The 26,229-nt window shown below is 39.6% G+C and overlaps 1 protein-coding gene across 1 annotated transcript in view; it reads left to right on the top strand.

Annotated features, from left to right (window-relative positions):
- PKHD1 (PKHD1 ciliary IPT domain containing fibrocystin/polyductin) overlaps positions 1-26,229 on the top strand; it is a 477,573-nt gene that overhangs the window by 29,410 nt on the left and 421,934 nt on the right. The window contains exons 16-28 of the mRNA XM_054492265.2: positions 1,889-1,978; positions 2,080-2,170; positions 3,138-3,280; positions 4,702-4,829; positions 5,615-5,790; positions 8,567-8,705; positions 10,257-10,384; positions 12,683-12,867; positions 13,782-13,904; positions 15,139-15,244; positions 15,771-16,046; positions 23,219-23,349; positions 25,779-25,914. Of these exons, the coding sequence (XP_054348240.2) occupies positions 1,889-1,978; positions 2,080-2,170; positions 3,138-3,280; positions 4,702-4,829; positions 5,615-5,790; positions 8,567-8,705; positions 10,257-10,384; positions 12,683-12,867; positions 13,782-13,904; positions 15,139-15,244; positions 15,771-16,046; positions 23,219-23,349; positions 25,779-25,914 (1,852 nt within the window). The remainder of the gene's footprint in view (positions 1-1,888; positions 1,979-2,079; positions 2,171-3,137; positions 3,281-4,701; positions 4,830-5,614; positions 5,791-8,566; positions 8,706-10,256; positions 10,385-12,682; positions 12,868-13,781; positions 13,905-15,138; positions 15,245-15,770; positions 16,047-23,218; positions 23,350-25,778; positions 25,915-26,229) is intronic.

Genomic DNA, 26,229 nt, shown 5'->3' with positions numbered 1-26,229 from the left:
CTTCACAGAATTGGAAAAAACTACTTTAAAGTTCATATGGAACCAAAAAAGAGCCCGCATCGCCAAGTCAATCCTAAGCCAAAAGAACAAAGCTGGAGGCATCACGCTACCTGACTTCAAACTATACTACAAGGCTACAGTAACCAAAACAGCATGGTACTGGTACCAAAACAGAGATATAGATCGATGGAACAGAACAGAGCCCTCAGAAATAACGCCACATATCTACAACTATCTGATCTTTGACAAACCTGACAAAAACAAGAAATGGGGAAAGGATTCCCTATTTAATAAATGGTGCTGGGAAAACTGGCTAGCCATATGGAGAAAGCTGAAACTGGATCCCTTCCTTACACCTTATACAAAAATTAATTCAAGATGGATTAAAGACTTGCATGTTAGACCTAAAACCATAAAAACCCTAGAAGAAAACCTAGGCAATACTATTCAGGACATAGGCATGGGCAAGGACTTCATGTCTAAAACTCCAAAAGCAATGGCAACAAAAGCCAAAATTGACAAATGGGATCTAATTAAACTCAAGAGCTTCTGCACAGCAAAGGAAACTACCATCAGAGTGAACAGGCAACCTACAAAATGGGAGAACATTTTCGCAACCTACTCATCTGACAAAGGGCTAATATCCAGAATCTACAATGAACTCCAACAAATTTACAAGAAAAAAACAAACAACCCCATCAAAAAGTGGGCGAAGGACATGAACAGACACTTCTCAAAAGAAGACATTTATGCAGCCAAAAAACACATGAAAAAATGCTCACCATCACTGGCCATCAGAGAAATGCAAATCAAAACCACAATGAGATACCATCTCACACCAGTTAGAATGGCAATCATTAAAAAGTCAGGAAACAACAGGTGCTGGAGAGGATGTGGAGAAATAGGAACACTTTTACACTGTTGGTGGGACTGTAAACTAGTTCAACCCTTGTGGAAGTCAGTGTGGCGATTCCTCAGGGATCTAGAACTAGAAATTCCATTTGACCCAGCCATCCCATTACTGGGTATATACCCAAAGGACTATAAATCATGCTGCTATAAAGACACATGCACACGTATGTTTATTGCGGCATTATTCACAATAGCAAAGACTTGGAACCAACCCAAATGTCCAACAATGATAGACTGGATTAAGAAAATGTGGCACATATACACCATGGAATACTATGCAGCCATAAAAAATGATGAGTTCACGTCCTTTGTAGGGACATGGATGAAATTGGAAATCATCATTCTCAGTAAACTATCGCAAGAACAAAAAACCAAACACCGCATATTCTCACTCATAGGTGGGAATTGAACAATGAGAACATATGGACACAGGAAGGGGAACATCACACTTTGGGGACTGTTGTGGGGTGGGGGGAGGGGGGAGGGATAGCATTGGGAGATATACCTAATGCTAGATGACGAGTTGGTGGGTGCAGCGCACCAGCATGGCACATGTATACATATGTAACTTACCTGCACGTTGCGCACATGTACCATAGAGCCTAAAGTATAATAATAATAATAATAATAATAAAAATAATAATAAAAAATAAAATAAAATAAAATAAAAAAAAAAAAAGAAAGCAATTGGTGAGAGGGGCTGGAAGTGCAGCATTCAATGGCAACTGTTACATCTCATACCCTCAATCAAGGGTCACAGATAAATAGGGAGACTGACATCTCTGTTATTCCAACAAAAGTTCTCATTAGGCAATGACGCTGTGTTCCTCAGAGATTTCTGAATTTTAAAGCATTGAAAAGTTAAAATTATAATAAAAAGGAAATAGCAAGCTGAGGAGGAATGTCCTATGTTCTTAGATTGTCTCTCTGCTTAATTAGCACCATCATTTAGTCTTGTCTCTCTTGACTTTTTTAGGTGCTGAATGTGTCAGGCAGAGGAAACTTCTTTCTTACTTGGGACAATGTCTCTAGTCAGCCAATCCCTGCAAATGCCACAGCCCATCTGGTGGGAGACTTCTTCAAAAAATGAGGGATGGGGGTGGGAGAACTGGGGGTGGTCTTTATGCTCTTGATATAAATTCCTGGCATTTTTTTCCTTTGCAATAGATTCAAACAAACATTGAGGAGTTACTTGCAGTAAAATGCAAACTGGAACCCCTTTGGGCTAACATCCTTCTGCGGCTTGGATTTGAACAAGGTGCTGTCCCTGGCTTCATTCTGATTGTCTTTTTCATCATGTTCTTCTTTCTTTCTGTAAAACGAGAACAATCCCCATTTCCTCTCCAAGGTGATAACAGAGTAAAAAAAATATGAAACCTGGATTTGGACACTGAGTGGCTGAGGGACTGGCACTGCACGGTGCTTGGGAGGGTGATGCTCGGTGGGTGTCAATAGAAAGGAAAGGCATTCCTCCAGGGCTGTTAGGTAGAGTGCAGCACCCTCCTATACTCCCCATGCCACATGGTGGGAAAAGGTCAAAGACATAGATGAGAAACATGCAAACATAGCCAAAACCATACTAATCTTCTTCAAATTACATCTAAAGGAATTACTACTTACGAAAGTAGTCTTAAGAAATTCTTGAAATGTGAGGGTCTGTTTTTAAAACTACTACTAAGGTGAACTAAATTCTTGTTATTTTTGAACACCTCTTCCATCTTGATATTCCTTGTCTTTTTGCTTCTCAATAGTTTTTCGTATCCTGCTACACAGAGAAAATGCTAAAGGATTTTCAAGGCTCCAGGGAACACAGAATGAGTTTCTTATAGGTGGAGCCTTCAAGCCAGGGGTGCTGACCACTCATGCTGTGGCCATCTCTCCCAGGGCTGAGGGGCCCATATCATGGTGAACAGGACAGCCCCTACAACAAAGAATTATCCAGCCCCTAAAATATTAATAGTGCTGAGGTTGAAAACTCCTGCTCTAAAGTCTTCTTGTGCCAACAACTTAGTCCCTGAGTTAGAAACCAAGGATGCTGGGGAGTTAGAGTTGAGGAACTGAGGCTCAGAGAGGTTGAGTTACTTTCTCAAGGTTGCATGGGTAATTGGGTTAGAACAGGCGTTTTCTTAAGTGAGATACTCTAAAATCCTCATGCACACATGTCGAGAAGCTCTGTCTTGTTTAACATCTATGCCTACGTTTCTATTTTATCTAACTGCATCCAGGCCCAGAAGTTTCCAACTCTGATGGGGACCTCACCAGTGGGACGGAGCCCTTCTGTGGCAGGTTCAGCCTCTGTCAGCCTCGACACCTTGTCCTAACTCCCCCGGCTGCCCAGAAGGGCTATCGGCTAGATCAGTATACACACGTGAGTAGCAGTCTTTGTGCTTCCGGGTCAGGTGGGTAGGTATTGGTATTGCTCTCTGGATTTGAGACTGAAAACTCAGAAGCACAAAGGAGTGATTGCTGTGATCTGCCCAAGGTGTTTCAGGCTGAGGTTTTAGGTCTCTCGACTGCTGTTTCAGGTATGAATGGACACCACTGGCCCCCACTTGTGTGTTGTTACCTGGAAATGCCTTTGTATTAGCTGTGAGACTTGTGAAAGTTTTTATTTGCTACAATATTTTCTTTGATGTCTAAGAGTACAGACTGTGTCATTGGACTATCTGGTTTTAAATCCTGATTCCTCACCCAATGTGCCTTCCATGTCTGTCTTAAGTACAGTATGCCTTCATTTACTTATCTGTAAAATGGACAGTAATGTGGTCTATCTCTCAGGACTGTGGTATAGATTAAATGAGATAATCTAGTAAAGTGCCTGCACAGTTAGGATCCAATGAAGGCTAATTATTGTTACTCTAGTTGTTGTCATTATTGATGGATTGAATTGTCTGATGCATTTCGCAAACATCTCTAACATCCTTTGCTTCGATAGCTCCCCCACCCTTGTAAAAGAAGTGCAGCTGATTTGCCCTTTGGGAACCAGAGTGAGTTTTGCTGGAGTGGTGGAGCTCATGGCAGTAGTTTCTAGTCTTTTCCTAGTTGGGCTGCTGTGGGAGCTGGGGCTAAATGGTTCAGGCTTGAGCTCCTCCCTTCTTCAGCCTCATCTCTTCTGCAGGGGCGCCCAATGGAGGTGATTTTGCCCCCCAGGGAAGAGTTGGCAATGTATGGAGACAGTTTTCGTTGTCGCAACTGGGGAAGTGCTATTGGCATCTGGTGGGTGGAGGCAAGGGAAGCTGCTGAACATCCTATAATGCACAGAACAGCCCCTATGACAAAGAATTGTCCAGCCCCTAAAATATTGATAGTGCTGAGGCTGAAAACTCCTGCTCTAAAGTCTTCTTGTGGCAACAGCTTTGCCTCTAACTGAGTTAGAAACCAAGGATGCTGGGGAGTTAGAGTTTAGGAACTGAGGCTCAGAGAGGTTGAGTTACTTGCTTGAGGTTGCACGGGTAATTGGGTTAGAACAGGGGTTTTCTTAAGTGAGATACTCTAAAATCCTCACTGCCAAGTACAGTGCTAAGCATTTAAAAACTCTGTTTAATGACTTTTTTTTGGTCTCAGAAAAAGTATTTATTGTATTTTTCCTCAGCTTTATTTAGGTAGGGAAATAACAATTTAAGTTATTTGTCTCTCTGGCTACACTGGTAAGCTCTGGAAGGGCAGGAACTGTGCTGACTCTCTCAGAGCCTGTGGCAGGGTTCCAGGGATGTGGGCTCCTCACTACATATTGTTTGAATGACTGCTTCTTGCACTAATAAAACTGAAGGACTTATTTGGTGTCCATAGCTGTGTCTTGCATACAAAGGCCACATGAACAAGATCCTGAAGATGACTGTGTCCTTCACAATCGGCTTTCAAAACATGGTAAAGAATACCACCTGTGACTGGAGTCTCACGAGGACCAGCCCCGAGAGGTAGCTAATCGGTGGGGAGGCACGGTGGGAATTCAGTCAGCTGGGAGGATTTGCTCTCTTCAGGACAGTGACCCACCTGAGGCACCAATGGTCTTATATTTGGGCCTCGTATACTAATTTGGGGATTTGAATATATTTTATTTAACAAAAAATTTGACGCCAGAGCAGTTAGTTGTTAAGAATATAGTACTCCCTAGGGGGAGTCTGACATTTCTCATAGGAATAGAATCGTAGAACAACATAGTTGGGGGAAACCTTAGAGAACATTCTTTGACATGACAGAAAGAGGAAATTTGGGGCCCCAAGAATTTGTGATTCATCAAAATTCATTCAGCTAGTGACCCTGGAATAAAATTCAGCTGTCTTGATCCCTTGATTCAGTGTTTTCCACATAATTCTCATGGGTCTTGTAAATGGTCTTAAACCTAAATGAAACTGGTAATGTCCAGAAGTATCAATCTTCTCTGTGGTTACAGCCTAACATTATAATTTGCTTAAGACACACAGTTAAACTGTAATTTGAAAATGCTGCTGACATTGCATGTCATGGGTGAATGATTGACTTAAAAGGTGACTGCTAGCGTTATATCCAAGGCTGAGCAGATCCCATCTTGGGTGGGATGTTTGTACCCATGGCACCCAGTACTGCTTGGGTGCAGGGGTTCATGGGGTCTTTCTCCTGGCTGCATAGCTCACAGGCACCCCAGGTTGGGAACAAGGGCTCTAACCAGAGACGACTGCAAGTGCTCCCTGAGAGCCCAGTTCTGCTCCATGCTGTTTTTCAGCTGGCAGTTCCATTGCACTGACCTCTGGGAGACTTGTGTGCGTTGCTCCGGGGATCTCCAGCCCCCTCCGACAAACTCCCCAGTGCTGGTTCATCAGATCGACCTTCTCCCTCTGGCCCAGGAGACGGGCCTGTTCTATGTGGATGAAATTATTATTGCAGACACAAATGTAACAGGTAATCATCAAATTCTCTCTCCTTCACAAGCCTGTCAAATGCCTACCTCAAACTTTCCTGCTAGGGGTTACTTTTTTTTTAATGAGGAGAGAACAGGTGATCCTCCTTTTTGCCTGCCTTGGCTCTAGAAAACAGATGGGGCTGGGATTATGTGCCTTTGGTATTATGTCTCTCTAGTCCCTTTTCTTTCCTATTTTCCCCACTATTTTCTCTTGCTTCTGGTGTCTGTACTCTTACTCCAGTTTTCCCACTTTCTTGCTGGGAAGTCTTGGTTTCTTCATCTGTAAAATGGGTATAATAAGGATCCTACTTCATTAGATTACTGTGAAGATTAACTAAAGTTTAATGTAAAGCACTCCTTACTGGTCTTGTCCATAGAAGGTGCCTAATAAATATAAGCAATTATTGTTATTATTATTATTATCATTAGACTAGCAGGATTTCTCCGCCTTTCCATGAGTTATTATGTCATACCAGGTGCTGGAAGGAACACAGCAGTGTCTGTCTCGTAAATGGGCCAAGAGTCTGATTTACAACCTTCAAGACAGTTGCAGTGAGAGTTAGAAGGTAATCATCTTCTTCAGAGAGAAGGCCCTTGTCCTTTCTGTCTCTCCAGACTCTTCCTACTCATTATTTAGAGATCAGGCCTGGCTTTTCCTTCCCAAAGTCTCCCTTGACCACTCTTGGGCACAGTGGTCTCACCTGGCTCTTGCCCGCTAGTCTTAGGGACAAAGTCCTCCTCCGGGGCCCTGCTGAGGTGTCCGTGTGTGATGTGCTCCCACAGCCAAGGCAGAATGGTGCAGTTTGCCCTCAGTGTCTTCAGGCTTCCAACTTTTGCTCATGTTTCCTCCTCTGTCAAATCCCTTGTGGCTTTGGGGCTCAGCTAGCCTAGTTTTTATAGTTTATTTCCCTCTCCAAGAAGAAAAAGATGATACCTTCATTTACATTTTGATTTAGAAAATGTACAACTTTTCAGTCTTTTGCCTAAACATTGCAGTACTGAAGGCAGGGGAACTTGGGGCTGGGTGGCAAGAGGACTCTTTATCAGCCTTGAAATTACATCATCTTCGATTCTCATCAAAATCCCATCTCTCCTCTGTTTCCATAGTTTAAGTGTTTTGGGGACATCTGGGTCATTGCTTATTGTTCCAAACCTGTTTGTGCTCTGGCACACTTAGAAAATGACACTACTCAAACGATGTGCTGGGTGACTGCCTGAATTTTTTGGTGCCCAAGACAACTGGCTGGGGGTCTTTGGTGACCTCAAGTGCTGCCTCAATTTCCAGAAGGCTGAGGGAATCAATATTTCATACACTGGAGTCCACTAGTTGGAAAACTCAGGACTGGATAATAGGTGCTGTTCAGTTTTCTTTTCTCTCCCTTTAATGCCATTCTGCCTCTCCAAACACTTGAAGCCAAAGATTCAGAACTTTTTCTTACTGCCCTCACCTCTTTGCCACCAAATTCTCTGTGTATCTGGAATCATCCAGGGGTGAGGTGAGGTGGGAGCAGGAAGGGAGAGGGCGGAGACAAGAGGGAAGATGGGGGTAGCATACATGAAATGGTCTGCCTCCCACTTTATCACATTAACCCTGCTGGCAATGGCTTTGTTTTCAGAATTATTTAATGGCAACATAAACTACACAATTGGGCTCAATATTCATAATTAATTGTATATCATTTATCTGATCTCAATTTTATATTTGATGATATTACCCCGACTAATGTCCTCTATGAAACTTCTTTGTATCTCCCACTACCACTGGATAGTGGTAGCTTCCATTTATTTCTCATTTAGTTATCAGAAGCCCATGAGTTGGTCCTATTATCCCCACCTATGGATGGGGAAACCAAGGCTAAAAGGAGTTGAGTATTTTGCCCCAATTCACACAGCGGGGCTGTGGAGATCGGAATCTAGTGATCACTGACCCGCGAACTGATCTACCCAGCTGAGCAAGTAATCATTTAATGACCACCTACTCTATGCCTAGCATGTGCTAAGCATCAAGCATGAGAAGATGAATTAGACAAAGGTGTTGCCCTTAAACTCTTTAAAGTCTCCATTGTAACCAATCTTGGGGAAGAAGCTAAAAGGATATTGATATTGTGCTGATCATTTTAAATCTTAAATCTTACTAAACTCTCCTTGTCAGGTTGATTGCTATCAATCATGCATGTCATAATCCCCACTTTACACATAAGAAAACTGAGTCTTATGGAGTGTGTGTGGATTAGCTGAGATGGAATCCAATAGAAGTGAAAAAAATCAGGATTTGACCAGTGGTCTCTCTTAAAGCTTGCACTCTTTCTGCACACGTGCTGGCTCCACACTGTGGATAAACACCCAAGTGCCCCTGTGTGTGCCTCTGAGTTTAGTGCTCCTAAGAGGATCAGCTAAACATCCCCAGAGTTGCCAGGGGCTGTGGGAAGGAAAGGAGGAAAGGGTGGCAGGCTACACTGCAATAGCTTAACTGTGTAGGAGTGCCTCCAAGAGCATAGGGAGTGACATTTTACTGGCTGCGGGGTTATTGAACTTTTCTATGGAATCAATCTTCATCTCCTTAAATCAGGACCTTGCACTTTCCTTTTTGTACTAAACTGAATGGCTTATCCTCCTGCCTCCTCTCCATGTGTTCTTTATGGCAGCAGATAAGTAGGAATCTATGCTTTAGGTGTGTGCTGAGATCTGAGTAACTCACATTTCCAATTGGAATTTTCCACACAGCAAGTCTCCCATCTTGAGTCACTTGATAGTAATTAGATCACTGGTCTCTAGTTTCTCAAGCTGATTCTGGAACGGCTCGCCCAGGGGGGAATCTGGTGGAATCAGTCTCTGTGGTGGGATCCCCTCCAGTCTACAGTGTCACCTCCTGGCTGGCGGGGTGTGGCACGGAGCTCCCGCTTATCACTGCACGGTAAGGAGTGGCTTTTGTACACCTGTCCCTTCTTCTAAGAATGCTTGTTGGCCTTGGGGGACACAGGTGAGACTTTTTTCAGGAAAAGCTACCTGTCTTGTTGCTTAAAGCAATGTTCTCAATCTTGAGAATGCAGCACCAGATTCACCTGGAAGTAGTGTTAAAATTACTGGGCCTACTGTCAGAGTTTCTAATTCAGTAGGTTTGGGGAAAAACCTGACAATTTGCATTTTTAATAAGTTCCTTGGTGATGCTGGTTCTGCTGGTCTGGGGACTATGTTTTGAGAACTAATTCCAAGTCAGTTAGTTTAAAAATAGTGGCATTTTGTGCTGTTCAGAGGTTCACATCACCACTGTTTTGTTTTGTTGTTGTTCCTTTCATTGCATTCCTCATGTATTAATCTTGTTGAAATCCTTTGAAGTGAAATGTCTAGAGAAGAAAACTAGCTATTTCTAAGAACTCACCAACAGATGGCACTAGAGCCCCATAAGCATTGCTTCATAATAACCATTTCTAGCCACAGTTTACAAAGCAGTAACTAAGGATCAGACTTCTTCTAAGCTTCTGGAACACATGTATATTCTAATTTGTTCTTTTAATTTTTCACCTAAACCCCAGTAGAATGGGAAGAATTGAGTGCTCTGCCTTTGATGTATGTATATGTATACGGGTGTGTAGGGATATGTGTGTGTATATATATATATATAGTCACACTGTATATGTATACACATATATATCTAAATACATAGTCATGCGCCACATAACAATGTATCTATGAGTGATGGACCAAATATATGATGGTGGTCCTATAAGATTATACTACCATATTTTTACCGTACCTTTTCTCTGTTTAGATATGTTTGGATACACAAATACGTAGCATTGTGTTACAATTGCCTACAGTATTCAGTGCAGCAGCAGGCTTTTAGCCTAGGAGCAACAGGCTATACTATATAGCCTAGGTGTGTGGTAGGCTGTACCATCTAGGTTTGTGTAAGTAAACTGTATGATGGTTGCACAATGATGAGACTGTCTAAGGATGCATTTCTTAAAATGTATCCTCACTGTCAAGTGATGCGTAACTGTATAGGTTTCTTTCTGTCATCTTTTTCTACTATGTTCCAAAATGAGTTCTCGTACTTACAGCATGCTGCAATGGCGTATTAAAGGCAGGTGCAGAAAGTTTGAACCCGTGCTTTACTTTCCTTGACTAAATGTTTGTTCCATGGTCCTCTGGGCAGGAAAAGCAATAAAACCATCAACTGAAAATGAAGGGTTGAGACATCTTCAGTGGCAAAGAGGAAGCCCACCATATCGGTAGGCTCTAAATGCCAACATTTTTCACTCTGAAATGATAGAGGCGAATTAAGTTACTCTAAAATGATTCTCACGTCAAGTGGTCCTGAAAACTCCCTTTCTGAGTTTCCTCAGGTCCCTTAGCTCTTTCTGGAAGGCTACAGCTTAAGCAAGACAGGACACCCTTCAGACAAGGTCCTCCTAGGTGCACACCCCAACCCAGACGTTAATGCTTTGTTTCTGATGTGCCACAGCTCTGTGCCCACTGAAGGAACAGAAGAGGGATCTGGACTGGTCCTGGTGACAACACAGAGACGACAGTGGACAAGTCCACCTCTAGGAGGACACTTTCGCATCCAGCTTCCTAATACAGTGATTTCTGGTAAAGGGGCGATTGGGGGTGCAACAAGTCTCACATATTCTCATTCACATTCCCAAGGGAACAACGTCCTGGGAGGTTGTCAGACAGGTGATAATATTAAAGCTATTTTGTTTATTTTCCAGTGTCTGAAAGTGACATTCTTAAAATGAAAGATTTGGAAAGGGACTTATTGTTAATGCTACCCAACCTTTACATTTTGTAGATGTGGAAGATGTATAGATGTGGAAACTGAGTGGATCAGCTTCCTGGGACTGTTGTAAGAAGTTAACCACAAACTTGGTGGCTTCAAACAGCAAAAAATGATTCTCTCCCAGCTCTGGGGCCAGAAGTCCAAAATCAAGTTGTCGGCAGGGCCACACTCCTGTGAAGTATTTGCTCCTACCTCTTCTGGCTTCTGGTCATGGCTAGCATGTCTTGGCTGTGGCCATATCACGCCAACCACCTCCTCTGTGGTCACGTTGCTTCTTCCTCTTCTGTCTCAAAATTTTCTCTGACTCTCTCTTATAAGGGTACCTATTATATAATTGTATTTAGGGTCCACCTGGGATAATCTCGGACAGATTTTTCCTCTCAAGACCCTTAGCCACATCTTTTGCCATATGCAGTTTATTATTTTGCTTTATAAGTTAACATTCATATTTTCTGGGGATTAGACCATTAGGCCATCTTTTAGGGGGTTCACCATTCAGCCACCTGCACTGAGGCTTGCCAAAAGGTCATACAAATAGCTGATGACAGGGTCCAGTTGTGAACCCAGGTATTTGATTCCTGGGTCAGTCGTCTTCTTTCTAGAGTTTTATAGACCAAGATACATGGTTGCCGTGGTCCGTCAGAGTTAGACTTAATGGTGACACCATATACTGTGGAGGATTTTAGTGGTCCCAACAAATGTAGAAAGAACTTTCAGATGCAATTAGAGTAGTGTTTGTAAATCTTCAAGAATACATACAATGCACAAAGAAGAAGGATTAGAAGTGATAATGATACGTTACTTATTTGGTAGAAACATGGGGAATCAGAAGCAAGGCTCAGTAGAACTTGAGAGGGGCTGTATAAAAGTTGGAACATGGTCCAAAAGTCTTTTGCCCTCCCAAGCAGAAAGTCCCTAGGCCTGCACAGGACCTTCTTGGGTGGGAGGAACAGAGTGATGTTTTTATTATAATAGGGTGACTCAGGAGAAGTCGAAGATCCCTAGGTGTTGATTCTGGTAAATGGGGGAATAAACATCAATCGTGCCCTGCCTTTATGAGGCCCATTACTGTGCTATTTATATTTGATTTTACTTCTCATGGACGACAGCTCATCTGTAGAGACTTCCTGCTACTGATTTCTATCACTGATGATCCTCAGATCACCACCTGCAAAACAACTGGGAAAGTCAGCCTTGGCCTGGCCTTTTGAATGATGATGGATCTGAAACTCTGTATAAATGTAGAAACATGTTTTGTAAAAGCATAACAATTTCGTTCACAATTTAGAAATGCAGTGATATTTTATTAACCCTTTAGGGCAGTGTGGAATTCAAGAGAAATGCTTTTGGGTAGGTAGAAGGCAACCTGGGTTTTCATGTAAACCTGTCTTTCGGCATTGGCAAACTTCTGCGTATGGTTGGGTTTCATTTTCTTCATCCCTAAAGTAGGCATTAGGATACCCAATGACCCACCTCACAGGGCTGCTGGGAGCAGCTAATGAAATGGGAACTTCTGGTAGAGCACAAAGCAGGGTTCAAACACAGAGAGCTGTTATTCCTCTGTGGGGAGATGGAATGGGGAAGCAGGTGGTTGGGCTTAAAGAAAATTCTAATGGAGAAACTGAAGTTAAATGCCAACATTCCTCAGCTGGGCTGGCCAAGTTTTTATGGGTGTCAGCTGCTGTACGCCTCCCTCACTCCCTGTGAAAAGTGGCCAACTTTTCTCTGTTCACAGGGCCAGCTAAATTTTTCTGGGGAAGATCTAATATTTAATTAGGCTTTCAGGCATTACAAGGGTGTGTGGAGTTTACATTTTGAGTTGACAGTTGAGGTGGTTTTATCTGACATGGCTGTGCTCTCTGATTGCTATGTGATATGGTATGAGTGAAAGATAGTGTAATATAAAAAGTGGGCATCTACTTGTCTTTACCTTAGGAAAAAATGGTTTAATTAGGGCTGGGGATTCTACTGAAGTTCTATTTTGACAGAAGGGTCTCCTGAAAATTTGACAGGCATCCTGGTATGTATCGTGTTATCCTTGAGGATGAAACTCTGTAAGGTGGATTAATTGGTGTCTGTGTTTTCTGTATCAAAACCTTCTCTCACAGATGTCCCTGTACAAATTTCTGCTCATCACCTTCAGCAGCTCTTACAGAATAATGCCAATGACTTCACATCCAGGTACCTCAATGCCAGTGACTTCACTGTGAAGGAGGATCTATACACTTGCTACGAACATGTGTGGACCTTGTCCTGGTCCACTCAGATTGGGGATTTGCCCAATTTTATCAGGGTATGTATAGTATCCCTTCTAGTGGTATGGATTTGCTGCCCTGGAGAAATTCTGCAAAAAAAAAATCAGAATTATATGAATGGAAACTGTCACGAATTATTAATTTTGTTGGAATATTCGAGTAAAGGGATTCTATGAACTTTCTTTCTGGAAGTTTTCAACACATATTTTATATCTCATATCCCTGAAAAAGCAATTTAAACCCAACATCTCCCTTCTTAACTCAGTGTAGGTAGTGAAGTTGTTGGTCAGTGTCCACCATGCAATAATTCTACATCTGTTATTGGATAATTTAAGCAGATGTGATTGACTTAGATGATCGTGGAAGCAGATGGCATAGCAGAAGGAAGTTTAGAAAAGAATTTGCTGTCTTTGGGTAATGACAAAACCAGATGCTCTTGCATATTTAGGGTTTTAAAAAATAATCTAATGATCATCTAGCATTTGGTTATTATAAAATGAAGCCCAAGATGAAAATTTTTCCTAGTTGTATGGTGTTGTGGGTTATCTGGTTTTCAATCGAAATTCTAGAAAGGAGATGGAGGAAGAATGGGAGACCTTGCTCTTATCTCATGGCACTGTTTCTTTCCACTTTATTTTAATAGTTTGGATTGCAAACATATAAAAGGGAAAAGCATGGAGAAGCAAAGTGTCTCAAGACTTAGAGAGAAGATTGATTTATTGTACCTTTTTTGGCGATCCACTTGCAAATGAATATTTCTCTAATCTACTGGGACTCTCCTTAGCCATTATTTACTGTTACATTTCTATATTTCAATTCTATGTCACTCTGCTTTCACTTTCTAGCTGTCTGATTATCTGAAACACAATGTGAAAAGACTCTTTATTATTTGATTAGACAAGATTAGATTTTGGTTCCATGACAGAATTTACCAGAAATGTAACCATCTCAGGTCTCTGATGGAAACCTTACTGGAGTGAATCCTGCTGCAGCCATGCGTGTGGTATATGATGGTGGAGTTTTTCTTGGACCCATATTTGGAGACATGTTGGCTACTGCCAACCAGCATAGTCAGGTGAGACTGAATGGGCCACCCTAAGTGAAAGCTCCAGTTTCAAGTCTAACTCACTCCTCACTGATTTGTAACATGGACCCATTGATTTAGCTCTTAAGGGTCATTTTGCCGATGTGTAAAACAGGGGTACTTATGGCTGTCCTTTTTCTACCCCCACAGGGTATGTACAGTTCCCTGAAAATATAAATGCCTTGTAACCACAATATTCTATTATAATTATTGATACTATTGTTATGGTGCAAAAAATTGAGAATCTCTATAGCTAAATATGATTTATGCTTCTACCTGGTGGTATCAAAAAGTAAATGAGCTAAGTCATTCTTTTTGTCTTTAAAATGTCCTTTTATTTTTTTCTGTCTTCCCATATTTCTGTTATAGGTCACCTGCTTTCAATTTGATAAAGTTTTAAAATACAAAAGCAATAAAGAATAATATTATCAACACCTGGGTACCCAAACTGAAAATTGACATTGTCAACATTTTGATATATTTATATTTTTTGTCATTATGGAAAAAATGAAACAGTACAGATAAAATTGAAGTGTTCTTTATTGTCCATGCCATTCCAATACCTCTTCCCTTAATAAGGAAACACTGTCATAAATATGATTTGTATGCTATTAATGCATTTTTTATACATAGAGAATCAGTGGGGTCACATCTTTTTTACCTTTCTCATTTCCAAGTAGTTTTTGAGTTCTATTAGATTAACATTAGTTTCAGTGAAAGGGAAAGATATATAGTCTCTCTTTAGGAATCTACCATTCTGTGACAAAAGAGACCGCAAATAAAGTGTCCAAATACACTCTAGTCTTTAGTTATGTATTCACAGAGTGGTGGAAGGAATGCACCAAATTTGTTGGTCTTTACTAGCAAATAAAGGGGTTGTCACATAAAGTAGGTACCTGGTTGGAAATACAGAGTGATAAGAAGTCCTTATGCAGTTTAAGTTTATGAAATTTACTTCTATATGACAGAGATAAATTTACTCAATATTTATCATGTTTAATTACAGAAATGAGTTTCAGCATGTCCACCATCATTTTAAGAAAGCTTCATGTGTTTTGAGCCATTCATTGCAATTTAAGATTAATTACTGGGAAAATAGAAAAAAGGAATAAGAATTAGCGAATCATGAACACGTTTCAGCTTGGGAGCACTTCACAAATATTTTATGAATACCCTGGTAGATATGAAATGCATAAAATGGAAAAGAAATTTTGCCTCATTTCAGGTGGTTGTGCGAGTGAATGATGTACCAGCTCATTGCCCAGGTTCCTGCTCTTTCCAGTACCTCCAAGGGTCAACTCCCTGTGTCCATTCTGTGTGGTACTCCATTGGTATGATTTGTGACTTGGCTCTGAGATGGGCATAAGCCTGAGACTTGCAGTGATTTTGTTAGAGGCCATGTAGCTGGTGACGGGTGGGTAGAAGATACATTAGTTCACTAGGCGGAGGTTGAGTAACGCAGCAGAAAGTGTATCTTTTGGTCCATCTAAGGGATATGGTCATGATTTGAAATGGGGAGAGGTGGACTTTTGATGACTAAAAATGTTTTATTGTCTTTGTCCTTTATTTTGAAATATTATGTTCTTTTAAAAAATTGAGCAGTGATCACTTCTCACTAGTTAGAGAAAATTTAAGATGGGGCTGTATACTACAATAACAAATACACATGGCCAATATTTAATTCAGCATTCAGTTCCTTGAATTTTGGGAGGGGATGGGGGCAGAGAAGGAACATTTGATGATAGTGAGAGGTCTCTCAAATGAAGTAATATCACTGAGAGATTATTTTATTTTTTATTTTTATTTTTATTTATTTATTTATTTATTTATTTTTTAAAATTTCTTTCCTCCTTTAAGATGGCGACATCAACCTAATGATATACATTACCGGAACTGGTTTCTCTGGTGACTCCCAGTTCTTGCAGGTTACAGTGAACAAAACGAATTGCAAAGTTATTTTCTCAAACCAGACCAATGTAGTCTGTCAGACAGATTTGCTACCTGTTGGAATGCATCGGATCTTGATGTTGGTGAGACCCTCTGGTCTTGCCATCAGTGCCACTGGAGAAGACCTCTTCCTAAATGTGGAACCTAGACTGGATATGGTGGAGCCTTCCAGAGCTGCGGATATTGGTAATCTGGGGAGGGTCTCACAGTATGTCTGACCCTCTGAAGCTAGTGTTCTTGCCGATAGGAATCTAGTCCTTCTGTGTAATGAATTCCATATTCACTGTGACTCACTGTCTTTTGTTTACTGACATAAATATTTAAATGAGCAACAAACATTTGAGCCCTTAAATGAACTCACTTGCCACATAAAGGATTATAGTTTGGCTGGTGGTATCAGGCATAATTGGGTCCTACATAACTTTCATACATGTTTGATATTTCATAAGTTTGTGAACTGATGCATACTGGGATACTTGGCTAGCATGCAAAACCGATTGCCATTTGAATAGTGGGCAATACAGAGGGTGGTGGGTCTTGTCAACATAGCCTTATGAATTGGGTTAGTTCTCTGGAAAATCAAATATTTCTCCATGACTTTCTGCTTTCTGAGGGACACAGCCAGTTAAAAACAACCCAGCCAGATTGCAAGAATCTCAGGAATACTGATGGTTATGTTTGTTAACGAATAAACATTAGAGCATAAAACCCTTTTCTTTAATACTTTGGATTTTTGTCATGGTTTATTCTGGAGTCCAGAGGACTGCAGCTTAGAACATATTTAAAAGCAGTGTGGTTTGGCCACAAACTCATTGTTCAAAAGAACAGATTTTTTTCTGACCCTATTTTGCCTAGAAGAGTGAATTATGAGGCCCACCCCACCTTGTTTCTGCACATAAAACAAAGCAAGCATAACTTGCATTTATTTCTCCATGATTTAAGGAAAGTCAGATGATATATGGAGCTCAGAGTGAACGATCACATTCTGTATTAACCCAGTAATTATTGGTTTGAGTGTAGGGCATAGTGTAGTTTTCTCTATAGATTTATAAGGGGCTTTGATCTTCTTTCAAAGTTACCTTTGCTGTTCAGGCCACACATACCTTCTTTAGCTCCCTCCACCTTAAGGCAAACAGGTGACTCAGTCATCTTTGTTTCCCCTAGACAAAGTGCTTTGCACAGGTAGGGTGGCCAACTTTCCCAGTTTGCTTGGGACTGAGGGGGTTCCCAGGACACAAAACTCAGTTTTAAAACTGGAATGCAGAACTCTTAGTGCTAAAACTTGGTCCTAGGAAAATTGGAGTGAGTTGGTTACCCTATCAGAACATGCTGTTTAGTGAAGGGATTTCTAGGAGGATTGTACATTATTTTAGCAAAAGATGGAAAACTCTGAGAAGTGATATGCCAAGTGGGTAGGAATTATCTTTTATTAAGACTGTGGGGAAAGGAAGAGGGAGAGAGAGAGGCTCTAGCTGCTGATTTCCTTATTACTGGATTTAAACTTTTTCTATTAATTCCTCCTTTGCCCCGCCACCTATGAGTTAATCAGTACTCACTCACTCAGCACTTATTGGGCCATCCCATATAGCCCTGTGTGAGGTGCTGAAGACCTTGGTCCTTAAAGTGTGGTCCTGGATGAGCAGTATCTGTAATACCCAATAGCTTGTTAGAGATGCAGAGTCTCAGGCTCCACCCCAGACCTTCTGAATTAATCTGCATTTTAACATGTCCTCAGGCGATCTCTATGAAGAGTACAGTTTGAGAAATGATGCTGTAGGGGATTTAAAGAGAACCAGGCTGGGGCCTGTCAGCAAGAAATTTACAGAATATTTGCTTATGTAATGAATGGATACAATAATGTGATAAATCACCACCTACCCATTTGCAGAAGCAAAACCCTTGAAAGGATTTTTTTGAGGAAAATCTTGGCTTTGCTTTACATACTTTCTTCATTCATTTTTGCGCTAAGATAGCATTGTCTTCTTTAAGGTACGGACCCTTGTGTGGCCATAGTCTCAACTTTCAAATGAGAATGGCAAGATGTCATCACCTCTTCAACCTTTAATTGTTACTATCAACAATAATCATAATGACAATTTATTTAGCTTTTATTACCAGGCATTATTAATTCTGGGGATACAGTAAATAAAAACAAATGCTCTGTTCTTGGGGCAGTGATAGTAAGTGTATAGGATAAAAATCAAGAATGGAAGGGGATGAAGAGGGATGGAGTAGATGGTTGTGATGGGAGGGTCATTGGCATTGGAGGAATGACATGAGTGGCCTTAGAGAAGGGAGATATGGGTGAAGTGAAGGAATGAATTCTGGGGAAATCTTAGGGAAGACAGTTCAAGTCAGAAGGAACATCAAGGAACATCAAGGAACAAAAAGTCTTGAGTTGAAGTGAGACTGGCTTGTTCCAGAATGCCATGGAGGTTGCCATGGCTGGAGTAGATTGAGTGAGGGGAGAGTAGTAGAAGATGACCCAAAGCAAGTTATATGGCCTTGGGGGATATGAATGGCCCTCAGCTCACTCAGCTTTTATTCTGAGTGAGATGGTGGCCATTGGAGGATTTCAAGCGAAGTGACATGATCTGACTTAGGCTGCTGTGTGAGAACTCACAGTAGGGAGGCAAAGATGGAACCAGGAAGACTGGTTAGGAGGATATGACAGACATCCAGGGGAGAGATAATGTTGGCTTGGCCTAGAGTAGTATACCTTAGAAATAGGTAGGATATTTTATTCTTTTCTTTACCACAAGGATCTCTTTTTTAACTTAAAAAATTTAGATATAATTCCCATATCATAAAACTCATTTTTAAAAAGTATAAACTTAGCAGTCTTCAGTATATTCACAAAGTTGTATACCTCATCACCACCTGATTCAACAACATTTTCATCATCTTGGAAAGGAACCTGTATACATTAGTAGTAACTCACTGTTTCTCCCTCTTCCCAATCCCTGGTAACCCCACAGGTCTATTTTCTGTCTAAGTGAATTTGCCTATTTTAGACATTTAATATAAATAAAATAATGCAACATGTGACCTTTTACATCTGGCTTCTCTACTTGGCATGATATTTTTAAGGTTCATGTATGTTGTAACATATATCAGTACTTTATTCAATTTTATGACTAAACAATATTATATGGTATGGGTATACTATATTTTGTTTTCCATTCATCTCATCATGTGCACTTGGATTGTTTCCATTTTTTGATTATTATGAATAAGGCTGCTATGAATATTTGTGTACAATGATTTGCAGGAATATATGCTTTCAGTTCTTTTGGGTATATACCTAAAAATGGAATAACTCCATGTTTAACTTCTTGAAGAATTGCCAAACTGTTTCCAAAATGGCTGCATAATTTTACATTCCTACTAGCAATATAAGAGGGTTCCAATGTGTATTAGTACATTCTTACACTGCTATAAAGAACTACCTGAGACTGGAAAGTTTATAAAGAAAAGAGGTGTAATTGACTCACAGTTCAGCAGGCTGTACAGGAGGCTTGACTGGAGAGGCCTCAGGAAACTTACAATCATGGCAGAAGGTGAAGGGGAAGCAAGCACGTCTTCACATAGTGACAGGAGAGAGAGAGCAAAGGGAGGTACACGATGCACTTTTAAACAGCCAGGTTTTCTGAGAATTCACTCACTATCACAAGAACAGCAAGGGGGAAATCTGCCCCCATGATGCAATCATCTCCCACCAGGACCCTTCCCCAACACTGGGAATTACAATTTGATATGATATTTGGGTGAGGACGCAGAGCCAAACCATATCACAATATCTCCACACCCTCAACAGTGCTTGTTATTATTATTACTATTTTTCACAGTAGCCATCTTAATGAGCATGAGATGATACCTCATTGTGGTTTTGATTTTCCTAATGACTAAAGATGTTGAATATCTTTTCATGTGACTATTGGCCATTTATACATCTTTGTAGAAATGCTTATTCAAATCTTGCCAATTTTTAAATTGAGTTATTTGTCATTTTATTGTTGAGGTGTAAGTTCTTAAAGTATTTTGGGTACTAATCACTTATCAAGTAAATAATTTGCAAACATTTTCTCCCATTGTATGAGTTGCCTTTTCACTTTTTTTTAAATAGTGTTATTTGAAGCACACAAATTTTTAATTTTGTTGAAGTCCAGTTTATATTTATTGTTATTGCTTGTGCTTTTAGTGTCATATCTAAGAAACTATTGCCTAATCCAATGTTACAAACATTTATGCCCATGTTTTCCTCTGAGGGTTTTATAGTTTTGGCTCTTATATGTAGGTACCTGATTCATTTTGAGTTAATTTTTGTACATGGTATGAGGTAAGGGTCTGTATTAGTTTGTTAGGGCTGCTGCAATCAGGTACCACAAACTGAGTGTTTTAAACAACAAAAATTTATTGTCTCATAATTCTGGGGGCCAGAAGTCTAAGATGAAGGTGTCAGGAGTGTTGGTTCCTTCTGAACCAAACTTTGAGGAAGACTCTGTTCCATGTCTCTCTCTTAAGTTCTGGTGTCTTATAGGCAATCTTTGATGTTCCTTGGCTGATAGAACACCGCCCCAATCTCTGCCTTCACCTTCACATGGTATTCTCCCTGTGTCTTGCTTGTGTCCAGATTTCCCCCTTGCACCCCACTGCCAACTTTTTTTTTTTTTTTTGAGACTGAGTCTCATTCTGTTGCCCAGGCTGGAGTGCAGTGGTGCGATCTCAGCTCACTGCAACTTTTGCCTGCCAGATTCAAGCAATTCTCCTGCCTCAGCCTCCTGAGTAGCTGGGACTACAGGTGTACGCCACCATGCCCAACTAATTTTTTGTAATTTTAGTAGAGATGGGGTTTCACTATGCTGGCCAGGCTGGTCTCGAACTCCTGACCTTGTGATCTGCCTGCCTCGGCCTCCCAAAGTGCTAGGATTACAGGTGTGAGCCACTGCACCCGGCCCAAATGCCCCTTTTTATAAAGATACCAGTCATATTGGATTAGGGGCTTGTCTTTTTTTAGTGTGACCTCATCTTAGTTTAATTACATCTGCTAAGATCCCACTTCTGAATAAGGTCACATTTGGAGTTATTGGGAGCTAGGGTAATAAGATAAATTTTGGTGGGGATGCGGGAGACATAATTCAGCCCTAAACAGGGTCCAACTTTATTATTTTATATATGGAGTTGTCCCATTTTGTACATGTGCAAAAATATTAGTAGCATAATTTCCTAGAAGTTGAATTGCTGGGTCAAGAGGTTATTTGCATTAAAAATTTTGATAAATATCAAAAGATTCTCTTTAGAGGTTGCATAATTTATTGCCTATGCAGCAATGCATATGAGTGTTTATTTACCACTCATATGGTACCACTCATTTATCTAACACGGTGAGTTCCCAACCCTTTTGACACTTACCTATTTTACAGGAGAAAAAGAATATTTCATTGTAGTTTTAATTTGCATTTATTTTATTGAGAGAGAAATTGAATATCTTTTCATGTGTTTAGGGGCATTGTGTTTCCTTTTCAGTGAAGTGTCTGTTTATCTCCTTAGCCCATTTTTTCTAATAGGGTTACTGTTCTTTCTTACTGATTTTAAAGAGCATTTTATGTATTAAGGATATTTGCCCTTTATTGTCATTTGTCTCCTTGTTTTTTATTTTGGAAATTCATAAATATTTTTAATTTTCACGTAATAAAAGATATCTTCCTTTTATGGCTTCAGGATTTGTAAAATACTTAGGATAGATTTTGCAGCTCTGAAATTATATGAAAATAAAAATTCTGCCATGTTTCCTTCTAGTCAAAAAACTTTCTTTTTAATATTTAAATATTTGATAAATTGGAATTTATTTTGGTGAAGCATGTAAGGTAGAAATTCAGATTTAGTTTTTTTTCAGTGATATTTACTCATTTTATTTACTGAATAAATAATTTATTTTGCACTTATGTGAAATGTCACTTATATCCTACCCTATAGCCTCATAAAAGAAGAAATCTGCATTTCTTCTGGACTATATTTTATTTTACCACATAGTTGATACCATAGTTACCGTATAAGATTGGCAGAAGACCTCTTTACACTTCTTTTTGAAATTTTGTTTTCTGGCTATTCTTGTTTAGTTTTCATTAAACTTAAGAATCAGCTTGTCTAATTTAAGTACAAATTCTGTTTATATGTCTGTTGAAATTGCATTTATGCTTTAATTTATTAAGATATGTCACCTTTATGGCGTTCACTCTTTCGATCCATTTATTTTAGTTTTCTTATGTAAGTTTTAATCCATCCATTAAGTTCTTCGACAGTATTTCAAATTTTTTTTCAATTTTTTCATCTTCTTAATTTGTGTTTTGAAGTTTGTTTCCAGATATTGTATATTTTATATCACGATTATATATTGCTGTTAGTTATGCACTTAACTTCAGGGTATTAGTCCACCAAGTCACACTGTCCTCAAAGGTTTTCATCAGATTTTGTAGATTCCCCTTTCTGTCCCCAACATGCCTGAAAGTAGTCTTGCTTCTGCATCCCCCCCACCCTCAAGGCGGGTAAGGCTGTTTGGTGGCCTCACTGCCTCTCTTGTATCTGGCAGATGGCAGACCAGAATCATCATTATACATCATCTAGATCAAAGGCTGCTCCTCCACATGGAAACGTGTGCCATGATAGCAGAACTGGAGCCAACTCTCTTCTTGCTAACATCTGCAGGAAAGAAATGGGGGTTTCTGTGGTTGCTCTTTAGTGATCAGTAGAGAAATTCTGATGGCGGTGGGCAGTGATGCCACTCATTTCTATATTTTCACAGTTACCTGAACCTAGTATGTGTAGTGTCAAATCACAAAGCTGGAAGGGCTAACATTATTATTTAAAGATGAGGAAAATGTTGACCCTTCAGCTCAGGGACCATAATACAATGACCTGCTTAAAGTAGCTGAGCAATCTGTGGCCCTGACCCTGACTCTCAGCCACTGTTCCTTCCACCATGATGCTCTGTTGCACTTGGTTTCTTAGGAAAAGAATATGTTTTATAGGATTGCAGGAATGATATTCAAAATCTAGGCCAGAAAGAGTTTTCAGAGACTACTTGTTCTGACTTGTGGCACGATTGTGTCCCTAGGTTTTACTCTTAAAGGTCTTCAGGATGCAGTGCTACCTCTCTCTGCCCTCCTGTCACTATTTCTCCCTTTCTATATGATAGTTTATATATTTAACTCCAGTTTTTTTCCTGCAGTTTGAGCATTGCCTTTGTTTTGACTAAGGAGTTTCATATTTTTATTTCATTTTATCCATCTTGTGCGTAATTAATTTTTGTCTGCCTGTATGGTTGGTGATCCTATTTCAATATGCTGTTTTTGTTACAGGAGGGCTCTGGGCCACCATCCGAGGCTCTAGTTTGGAAGGTGTTAGCCTGATATTATTTGGATCTTATTCTTGTGCCATCAATGTCGCTACAAGCAATTCAAGCAGAATTCAGTGCAAAGTTCCACCCAGGGTAAGTGGATTCCTTTCATATCTCTTTCTCTCTGGGTGAGTGACCACTATTAATATAACATTTTCAGTGAATCACTTCTTAGAACTAAATGAACTGATGTAAACTTTTCATTATGATAATATGCTTGTAGTAGTTATATTGTCTGTTTTGCTATGAAGTGGGAAACTGACCCCACCAATGGAGCTTGTAATTAACATCAATTAATTTGTTAAAAAGAAGACAACCAGGCAGTTCTGGTCTGTACTGTCAGTAAGTATTAGTGACACATAACAAATAAATTCAGCTAGTGCACATTCTGGGTGTTGGCTTGCAAGGCTTATATATTTTGAAGTCTCCCTTCTCTATTAAGCAAACAATAAATAACTTAGTTTTCATCAGCAATTTTGTTTTCTGTATGGGTATGAATTGTAGAACTTAGAAACTTCTAGAATGTGTGATTTCTAAGAAATATCTTCTTAGTTATTCTCCATTGCTTCCTTTTCCCCTTAAAAACAAGTCCCTGACCTCTTCCTTTCCTTTCAATTAGTGCTATATCATGGCCTATTAGGGGATTTGAGTCTGGGCCCTTCCCTGGTACTGTTGGGGAGAGTCACACGCACAGCTGCCGCTGAACTTTCTATTCAGAGTTGACTTAAGCAGCATCAACATTCCTAGCACACCCTTGGCCCCAAAATAAAGATCCCCTGGGAGATAAGTTTCAAAATATTCTTTGATCACTAGTCCTACATTTTAATCTCATCTAGTTCCTTAAATATTATGAAAAGCTAGCTTTTATATGTAAACTACATTCAATTCCAATATGTGGTTGTACTCTAATTTGTTTAACTATTCCTTATTACCAGACACTTAGATAATTTCTAAATTTTTCTTATTGTAAACAACAGGGCTTTAATCATCCTAATAACTATGTTTTGGGGGTACATTTCTTTTCTCAGGATAAATTAATATAAATTCTAAAGCTTTTGATATGTAGTATCCAGTTGTCTGAAATTCCCTTTCAAATTATACTCCCACCATCATTGTGCAAGTGTCTGATTTTTGGCACTTTGGCCAGTACTGGGTTATCACTTTATTATTGTAATATATATTTGCCATTTTAATGGGTAAGACATGTACCTCTTAATTTCTTTTACCAGAGAACATAAACATTAATAAAAAGTAAATTTTACTTTTGATCCAAGTGATAGATGCATAGGTTACAAGGAAAATAGTACATTATGTTCTCCTGCCCCTCCCCTCCCTTCTTCAAGCCCCCCTCCTGAAACAACTTTTAATTCTTTCAAATATAGTTACAATACCATTTTTATTTTAAATTAATAAAACCTGTTTATATTATTCTAACTATTTAGATGATGCTGGCAGAACCAGGTAGTATATTTTTTTCTTTTATAGTTCTTTTTTTTTTCCCCTAGAGTTCCTATTTTATTTTCTAAACATGTCTTTTGTTTGTTTGTTTGTTTGTTTGTTTGAGACAGAGTTTTGCTTTTGTTGCCCAGGCTGGAGTGGTGCGATCACGGCTCACTTCAACCTCCACCTCCCAGGTTCAAGTGATTCTCCTGCCTCAGCTTCCTGAGTAGCTTGGATTACAGGCATGCACCACCAAGCCCAGCTAATTTTTTGTATTTTAGTAGAGATGGGGTTTCCGCATGTTGATCATGTTGGTCTCGAACTCCCGATCTCAGGTGATCCACCCGCCTCGGCCTCCCAAAATGCTGGGATTACAGGTGTGAGCCACTGTGCCTGGCTAACATGTCTTTCTTATAAGTTAAATCCAACATCTTTTAAAAAAAAGTTCCATCATATCAGTCATTCATTTTCCTTGAAGCTATCTCTGTTCTCCTGTTTCAATCTAGCCTGCTTATTTTCTAGGTTTATTCTACAGATTTTATCCTAGTACTTACTTTGATTGCTTTCTTGGGTAGTCACTGTTTCTTGGGTTTCAGACATATATATATATATTTAAATTATTATTTATTTTATGAGATAATAACCATAAGTACATCCTATGAAAGAGTGTGTCATAGAGAAATTTTCTGAGTTCTCACATGTCTGAAAGTACTCTCATACTTGATGGATAGTTTAGCTAGGTATAGACATTTATTTGAAATTGCCATATTTTTGCAGAAACATTTGGTGTGTTAATTGCAAATAATTCTTATTTACCCCTTAGAGCATGTCGTTATGCATCTAACACTGCATTTGCCTACCAGTCCAAGCACTTATCACTCTGTGTTGTGGGGGTGGGGGCAGGATGGGGAGAGTATGTAGGATTGTAGAGAAGAGAGAGACTTGGAAGTAGCAAATATACCCTTTAAAAACAACTTTCTTAAAATTAACTTTTAAAACTAATTCTATATGGAGTTATCTTCCCTTAGTCAGTCCTACTTTAAAATAAAACTGAGGTTTAATTTTTAAAATTGATTTTTCAGGGGAAAGATGGACACATTGTGAATGTGACTGTGATCAGAGGGGACCATTTTGCAGTTCTTCCCAGAGCATTTACATATGTCTCTTCCTTAAATCCAGTTATTGTGACTCTGAGCAGAAACACAAGCAATATAGCAGGTAAAATATGTGATACTGCAAGATCTTTTTCTTCTTAGAGCATTGATCCTATAAAAAGGGCAATCAGTGTCCTCTGAAATTTATTGTATTTTGGATTTAAGTTTTTTCTTGAAAGCTAGGAGATTGCTTTTTACATCTTAGCCATCATCAAATCAATCTCCTGATATCTGCTTTTCCATCTGTAAAATGGAACCATTGTACAGATGGGACCATTTCTATCATGAAAAGGATGTGGGAATTCAAAAGTTACAATTCAAAATATATTTCTTGAGCATTTAGTAAGTGTCAATAATGATAGCATAAACATATAATAGA

The sequence above is a fragment of the Pongo pygmaeus genome, chromosome 5 (assembly GCF_028885625.2).
Source record: "Pongo pygmaeus isolate AG05252 chromosome 5, NHGRI_mPonPyg2-v2.0_pri, whole genome shotgun sequence".
NCBI classification, from domain to species: domain Eukaryota; kingdom Metazoa; phylum Chordata; class Mammalia; order Primates; family Hominidae; genus Pongo; species Pongo pygmaeus.
This window is presented reverse-complemented; position numbering and strand designations above follow the sequence as displayed.